Raw genomic sequence first — 8,175 nt, forward strand, 5'->3', positions numbered from 1 at the left:
GCTCTGGCGGGCTTGGCGTGGCGAGTTCACGAGAGACATCAGGGTAAATTCATCAAGGTCAGCGTTGGTGAGAGCGGATCTTTGGTAACATGACGTCGTTGGCGAAGCAATTGTTTTGTCATGGCTTGGCGGGTTCGTGAGCTGACCAAGACGCCCAACAATGGCTGCCTAGTGATGGGAGAAGACATGAAGCGTCATTTCATGATTGGAATGCTTATTCAACTGTGAAGATGTGAGCGCCTTTTATCTGAGATGTGCTGACTCTTCCCCTCGCGAAAGCATCTGAGCACAAACATGGCTTCACTGGGGATGGCAATATCACCGGACCCAAAACACAGCATCTAGAAGCATCAATGTCAATGCAAATCCTAAAGCTACCCTACATAAAAGACCAGACCAGACCAGACCCAACCTCCCGGTTAACCTCCTCTACTCATCTCCACCAGTTCATATCCCCTTAACCACACCTCCGGAATTACCTGTGCATGAGATATGCCAAGCTGATACCAAACACACAGAACCCAAGATCTCTCTTCTTGCATAGCGGCTCTGTTTTCCGTTTCCCCCTGCAGGAGCACACCCACAACTGAGCATGCAAGTCATTAAACAGCCCAAAGGTAGATCCCGTCCCCTGCATGAGACGGTAGCATTAGATTTAGACCTTGGCGACTGTAGCAGGTTGACACCACCTCAAAACTAGACCCAATTGTGTGATTCAGCGCTTAAAAACATTCTTATTTCTCTATCAAATTTCTACATACTTAAGCCTGCGCTAGGTCACTCGGTCTAGCCCAAAGTCCCTCTGGCTCAACACCCTTGGCCACACGCAACAACTTTCTCTGCTCCCTCGCCGTCCTATACGTATCAAGCCACTCCTTGGAATGCCCCAGCAGAGGCTCAGTCTTGTCATCTACAAGGCTCGAGTTGACCCACTCCAGCAAATCGTTCACATAGTCGACCTCGAGACCGTCGTCGGCCAAACTGTGGAATTTCCGTCCACGTCCCTTGAGAGCAACGCGGTTCTCGTACTCCTTCCTCATTGACGCACGGCTTGGAAGTGTTGCCTTTCCTGTGAGGACTCTTGCGAGGGCCTGGGCTTGAAAGTCAAAGAGGGAGAATGTTGCCGTGTAATAAGGCACGCCGATGAAGGAGAGAGAGGGGTCTTCGATGTAAAAGATGTCCTTGTGTAGGTTGTGCACCATGTTTCCTTCTGACGTGATGAGAATATCATCCGTTGCTTCGTCCGTTGGCACATCGTCTCCATGGTATTGTGAGAGGAAGGGATAAGAGGTGAGGTATCCAGTCGCCAAGACGATACCATCGACGCCCTCAAGTTTCTCGCCGTTCTTCAGCAAGATGTAGCTCTTCACAGACGCCGAAGGATCAGACTCATCCTTCTCCAGGACAAACTTTTCAATGCCACCAACATGTTCAACAGACTCTGGGTACATGGCGGGAGGCAAATCGAAATCACCACCCCTTGTTGACTGAATCACGCGCTTGGCAGTCTCGCTCGTCTCCCGACAAACATCATAAGCCGAAGCACCGCCGCCGATGACGAGCACCGTTTTTCCGGCGTACTTTTCTGGGCGACGATATTGCTTGGTGTGGATGATGGCGTCTCCAAAGTGAGCCTTCCACTCAGCAAGGCCAGGGGTATCAGGGATACGAGGAAGGTTGTAGTGACCAGATGCCACGACCAAGGCGTCGAATTTCCAGTTTCGCTCGAGGAATCGGGGTTGACCGTCGCCCCTGAGGTGGGTTATCGTCCTTATCGCCCAGTGGGATCCATCCTCGCTCTTCTTGGCGTCCTCAACTCGAGTGTTGAAGATTGTCACGTCATCAACACCGTGTTCCTTGCTGAGTCCTTGAAGGTAGTCTTGGATGTTGACGTGGCTCGTGATGTCCTCGGTGCCTTTTGGCCAAGGTCCGAGGTTGCTGTAGAGTAGACTTGTAGGGACGTTGTTTCGCAGGCCAAAGTAAGCCGGACCCGGTGGAGAAAAGGAGACTTCACGAGTATCGGAGTCTTCACTTTCAAGAGGATGAGTACTGTCCCCATTCTTGGCTTTCGAGTCGGTAGTCTTTGGTAGGAACTGCCCAGGCAGTGAGGTCACATAGTCGCCGGCCGAGGGCTTCTCGCTGGGGTACTTTGTAGTCGTCGGTGCCCTGTCATCGTAGTGCCATACCCCAGACGTGACCCCGGATCGCTCAAAGACGGTTACATCGGCTCCGTTCTTGAGAAGATAGGCGGCTGTGCAGATGCCGCTCACTCCAGCGCCGACAACGGCAACCTTGGTGCCAGGACTAAACTTGGCAGGCTCATCAGGTGACGGCGAGCGTCCGTTTGTAAGATAAGGACTCATTGCAAATAACAAAGCTGAAATTGGCTCAAGCTATAGTTGTGAACAGTTGCAAGTGGACTCAATGCGGGCACACCACCCATATAAACAACCGACGCAGAAATACTAATTGTAAGCAGACAGGCCCCATTCTCTTACGATGTCGAAAATGACTCGCCTCTTTCCTCCGCGTTTGTTCCCGATGGGTCATTCGAGCCGTCTATTGTGTGCGCTCTCGAGCATCCAAGAGGGCGAAAGATGGGACCCGTTTGAGCACGTCATCTTGAGGATTATGTCACAAAACCGGCTATCCCAACTCGACGCCGACTGACGCCTTTGCTCTAGGGTATGATGAATACTGATAAGGCGAGTTGAGGGATGGTGTTTATGGGGTCGCAGTTGGTTGTTTAACGTTATAGTCGGACTAGGTGTGTGTCTTGCAGTAACAGCACGCAATTCTAGAAGTTTCATTCGATTGGCCAAATTCGAGCATGTAGTCCGATTGGCGATTTATTTAAGACAGTTTAAGCCTGCTCAAGTCAAGAAAGTTTCAATTTTCTTAAGTATTGAAACATACCATCCACCTTGGGTCTCATTATCTGCCGCTTGTGTACTAGGCCATCAACTCAGCTCTCACCCACAGCTGCCGCAACCCTCTTCGCCACCAACTCCCTTCTATGCAAGTATCGAATAGCAATCGCTGTAGCAGCCATCGCAATAGCAAAAGCAACCATGGTGGCGTAACCCTTGGGATACTGCGGTGCCTCGGTCGTCTTCCAGATAAGAAGGGGCAGCCAAGCCTGGAAGACGTAGGCCATCTCGTTCATGCTTCCAACCACCAACGCCCTTTCTTCGTTATCGTCCTTGCAGATTTCATGAGCCCAGGCAAAGGTCAATCCACTGATGCCTCCACCGATACCGATAAGGATGAAGCAAGCCCACTTCCATCCGTCAGGGATATTCCACGCCGCCAGACTCGAGTAAAAGACTGTGAGCAAAGTGCCGGAGAACAGAATCGGCTGCCATCTGCTACCTCGGAAGACGGAATCAGAAAACCAGGCATACATCAGAGTCGTAATGACAGCCACGGCGGACTGAATCGTCGGGTAAGTGTTGACGTGAGAAATGCTGTATCCCTCACCCTTCAGCCAAAGCTGGAAGGCAGGCTGGGCCATACCACCGCAGCCATTGTTGAAAAGGATGTACAAGAGAGTAAGAAGGTAAATATGCCAGCTGGCAAAGATCTTCTTGACCTTGTCCCAAGTGAAAGGGGCGCGGTTCGCTCTTCCTTCTAGCTCCATGCGTCTCTTCGCGAGGGTGATATCGTCCTTGGTGAAATACCAAGATTTGGTGATTTCAGGCACGTCGGGAAAGAAAAAGAAGCCAGCCACAGCGATAGGCAACGAAATAACAGTGTCAATGATAAAAAGCCACTGCCAGCCGTGAAAGCCATGAACGCCATCGAGGCGGTACACAGACGCCATGAGGTATCCTGAGAACATGCTGCCAATGTTGCCGGTAGCATGGAAGATGCACGAGCGCTTGGCAAGTTCATCTTTTCTGTACCATGATCCAATAATGTATTGCATTCCTGAGAGGCCACTATGTTAGCATTTTGACATCATGATATGATGAGATGATGTTGTGTTGATTATTATAGATAAAGCCCGGCCTTGTGTAAGATGGAGATGTCATTGAGAGATAAGGAAGGAAGCCCGGCCATTGATGGGATAACTGCGCCGACAGATAGTACTGCATACCTGGGTAGAATGTGCTCTCTGCCAGGCCAATAAAGAAGCGGAGGGCGTAGAGCTGTTGGACATTGGTGCACTTGGCCATGATGATGGTCAAGACGGACCAAGTGACCTCGCAAGCGGGGATCCAGATGGATGGTCGAACTCGTGTGAGCAAAAGGTTACTAGACCACATTAGTATAAAGCTAAATTGCCCTTTCCCATCGTGCTAACATACCTGGGAATCTCTCCAATGACGTAGCCAACAGTCCACAGTGTTTGCATGTAATTAAGCTCATTGCCATTCATGTTGAGATCCTCCTTCATTCCCGACACAAAAGCATTGTTGATGTTGATCTGGTTCAAGTTCTTGATAAAGTACCCAAGAGAAGCAAACGTGAGAATCACAGCATCAAGCTTGAACAAGAACTTTCGCTCCTCAGGGGACTTGTCAAGAGTATCCCAGATGTAAGATCGCCACGTCTTGGGCGGCAGGCCATCATCGCTGTCAGATTCATTCCCTCTGACGACAACAGTGGCAGAGGGCTCAGACTTGGACGAGGCATTGTCACGCCCGGCGTCTTTGTCGTCGTAGGGCGCAGACATGGTGGGCTAAGGCTGGGCAAGGCTGGGCAACCGTTGGGCAAGTCTTGGCTAGAAGAAGTGGCGGTCTTCTTTTCTCTGCAAAAGACTGCAGTTCATGAACTTATAAGTAGTTCCTGATACTGTACAAGTGGCCAAAGCAGTCTCACCTCGATGACGTGACGGAAGGATCAGACACCAAGCGAGAAAAAATATGCTTAATTTTCTGGATCTTCCGACCCTTCGGCTACCAGATCAAAGGCACGAAAGTAGAGATACAAGTATGGGGCAACAAGGTCTCTCAATGCTGTCCCACACATGTGCCCACTCTATCGGAGTAGATGCACTCCCATGGCCTGTTCAATACCCGCCAGAGGTTAACCGTATCCGTGAAACCGCCTTAATCGGAGCAGCCCCGACGGTGTTTGGTGCCATCACGCAATTATAGTCAACACTTGTGTCCTATGCGTCCGTGGGGCAGAAGCCGGGGTCGAATAGGGACGCATAATTATCCCACCGCATCACGTCACCAGCAACCCATCAAATATGAGAGTATGGGGTATAGATTGTGGGATAAACGTCTTTCTGCGGCCGTTAAAAGTGTCTACTCGGGAACCAGTATCGGCACTAGGAGATTTGCCAAGATAACGTTTTGTTCGGATTTAAGACGCCGAGTCCGGAAAGATGCACGACATCAATAAGCAACTATCATGACACCTGCAAATGTTCTAGGGATGGTTCGATGTCTTATCATGTCCATCAATATGTAGTTATGAGCTGGTTCTCTGCTTGAATGAATAACGTAGTTCGGTTCTGAAGCGTTGAGAGCCCTGATCGTAGCCCACTGAACCATCTTGGACTTCCTCCACGAAGACGGAAGACAACCACCCTGCAACGCTCATAGATCCATATCCCACCCATTATCCCACCCGTACAATTTCTCACCGACCGATGGCCGACTACGGCCCCACAACCCGAGTGAGAGACGCCAATCTTCCGTTCTGGCGTACGAGACGGCCCGGAGGACGAGATGGCTGCCACGTGGAGACGATGACGCCAATACCAGGGTGCAAGCGCACAAGGCGTTTGGCAGGCACCGACGGCTTGGCAAGGGAATTTGAGCCAGGACTAAAGATTACACAGCTGAGGTTTTATCTCTGATCAGGTAAATCGAACAAGGCTGTTCCTGGTTGAAACGTGGGATCATCAGGAGCTTCAAGCTCGGTCTACCTGCCTGACCGCTATCGCCCTGCACTCAAAGATCATAAGCAACGAGCTGATACCACAAATAATCCTTGGCGAATACTAGAGCGCCACTCGGTCAGTCCAACGAGGAGGCAGATGTCGTTCATGCTGGCAAGTGGAACCATCCGCTTCTACGGAGCTTGACCGGCGTTTGAACTGTCAGCCTCAAGAAGGAAAATGACTTATCAGTTGCGAGAATTTATTGATGGGAAAATGGGCTTATTCGGACGGATGCATAGTAGCCAAGGCCGAGTTCGCAGGTTCTGTGCGCTCAGACGAAGCCACCGCACGAGGTCGACGTTCGAGGTTCAATGCAGCATTGGAAGTGCAACCAATCCTCAGGCAGAAGCCACTCTTGGGCAAAAGATGATTTTTGAAGACATGGAGCATCTGATCCAACCGGTCCCGTTATTATTTATCCAAGGCTTCAGGCTATTTTGCGGTGAGTGATGAGGTTGACCGTCGAGCCGCAGAGAATCGAAAAACGAGAAGAGGATGAAACTGGCGAGAGAAACTCTGGAAATTTGAGACCTCTTTTAATTTGTAAATCTGATTGCCATGGATGTTTGCCATCCACTACAAGTCGTAGAGCCACCTCCAACTCTTTGGGGTGGTGGGCGAAACTGTCAGAGCGACAGGTTGCTCAACTAGCAGGATCCAAAGAGATGTGCAACTACACGCTGATGCAAAAATACTGAGTGGCAATAGAGATTTGGGACAGCAGCTTATATACCTATATAATGCGCATCCCCAGATAGCATCTTGAGCTTGAATCTTAAATCGAGAATTTGAGGAGACTATCATAAACCCCTAATTTGGCTTGGAGAATTTTCCAATATTTTAGCTCACTGTTATTTTAAGTCTGTAACAAGAATACCTATCTAGGCAGCCCTTCTCGATAGCAATGTTCCGCATAGTCATGTCAGTGTATCCCAAGAGGGGTTGTGAACTGCAGGTTCACTCGCGTTCAGTGAGATCTTAGCCATATTCGTCCCCAGATGGGTCATATCTGATAGATCGCGAGGGACGCTTAAGCTTATCTACAGACGCAGATATGTGGCAACAGGGTCTTTGTAGGTGGCATGATCAGTGTTAACATGAGCTGCTTTTGCCTAAAGATCCGAGAAAGGGGGTAAAAGCGGAGCCGATCGGACTTGTCGAGGCCGGCCCATATACCTACACCATGAACAGGCCTCTAGCCTACCTCTCACCGAGAGAAAGTGCAGCAACATTTCATAGACAATAGAACTCTAGATTATTTGTGCTTCTTATTTTGAAACTGCCCTCGAAGCATCACAGCCAACAGATCCGCTTAGTCACGCGACGGGCGTGCGGAAGGATTCAACCTTGCTATTTAACCGACAAAAGTGGCCTGACATGGTCGTCACCGATGTTTGTTTACATCCCCAACTCATCCAGAAACCATCATGGCAGCAGCCGTAGCAGAAGCGTTCAACAAAGACTTTAGCTTCCTCAAGTACCGCGCCGTCGACGACCAAGAGGAGACGGTCACGGTCAAGCGCACTGCGTATTGGTGCTACTGCGGTCCCCTGCTCGACCCATTCTCATCGCCTGATCCGGACTCGGCGCTCCCTGCCAACTTTTACGAGTTTGCCGAGGCAACCTTTACAGGCCCTGTTCACTCGAGGTTTCTCCCTTTTCTGAAGTACATCAACTCTCTGCTCGTCAGCAAAGGTCTGAAGCATTATATGCTCACCATTCGTGCTACGACGCCGACTCATGAGTACGATCGTCCAAGATGGCATACCGATGAGCTCTTCTTTTCCGACCTTTCAAAGGGAAACCTGCCTGGGACACGGTTAGGACTCAAGTCACAGTACAAGAATGGAGAACGCAACTCGGGCACGAACTGGAAGATATGCACGACACTTCTCGGTCCATCAACCCTCTTCATCCCTCTAGAACACCAAGCATCCGCCCGAAAAAGACAAGAAAATGCGCGAGTAGCAGCTAGCACAGAACATGAATGCCTAAGTATTCGCTGCGTCGGCTGCGCATCAGCTGCCGAAGCCGTAAGGGAGGAGCTCGCTCAGACCATGAAGCCCTTGGGTGTCGAGGCAGCCATGCCGGGAGAGTGTTCAGTGTTTCGAGTCGGAAGGGATTTTGGCGCCGTGCATTCAGAGCCTAGCATGAGCGAGGGAGAACACGGGAGAATATTTATCAATGTTGTGCCGGGAACGGAAGAGGAGCTACGGAATTTAACGACGAAATGGGGGATGGAGTTTCCCAGGCAGTGGTGGGTTGGGGGCCGATAG

At 50.4% G+C, this 8,175-nt stretch overlaps 3 protein-coding genes across 3 annotated transcripts; 1 reads left to right on the forward strand and 2 right to left on the reverse strand.

The window, feature by feature from the left end:
• Window positions 1-761: 761 nt before the first annotated feature.
• On the reverse strand, window positions 762-2,363 carry NCS54_00767800 (DAO domain-containing protein; the record flags this gene model as incomplete). The annotated part of the gene is made up of 1 exon (XM_053153093.1): window positions 762-2,363. The coding sequence occupies one exon, from the start codon at window positions 2,361-2,363 to the stop codon at window positions 762-764; it is 1,602 nt and encodes a 533-aa protein (XP_053009068.1).
• Window positions 2,364-2,965: 602 nt separating this feature from the next.
• On the reverse strand, window positions 2,966-4,678 carry NCS54_00767900 (MFS domain-containing protein; the record flags this gene model as incomplete). Its single annotated transcript, XM_053153094.1, has 3 exons — window positions 2,966-3,930; window positions 4,100-4,257; window positions 4,311-4,678. The coding sequence occupies 3 exons, from the start codon at window positions 4,676-4,678 to the stop codon at window positions 2,966-2,968; spliced, it is 1,491 nt and encodes a 496-aa protein (XP_053009069.1).
• A 2,639-nt stretch (window positions 4,679-7,317) lies between these two features.
• NCS54_00768000 (Hypothetical protein) lies at window positions 7,318-8,175 on the forward strand (the record flags this gene model as incomplete). The annotated part of the gene is made up of 1 exon (XM_053153095.1): window positions 7,318-8,175. Exon 1 carries the CDS (start codon window positions 7,327-7,329, stop codon window positions 8,173-8,175), a length of 849 nt encoding a protein of 282 aa, XP_053009070.1. The 5' UTR covers window positions 7,318-7,326.

The sequence above is a fragment of the Fusarium falciforme genome, chromosome 6 (assembly GCF_026873545.1).
Source record: "Fusarium falciforme chromosome 6, complete sequence".
Taxonomy (NCBI): Eukaryota; Fungi; Ascomycota; class Sordariomycetes; order Hypocreales; family Nectriaceae; genus Fusarium; species Fusarium falciforme.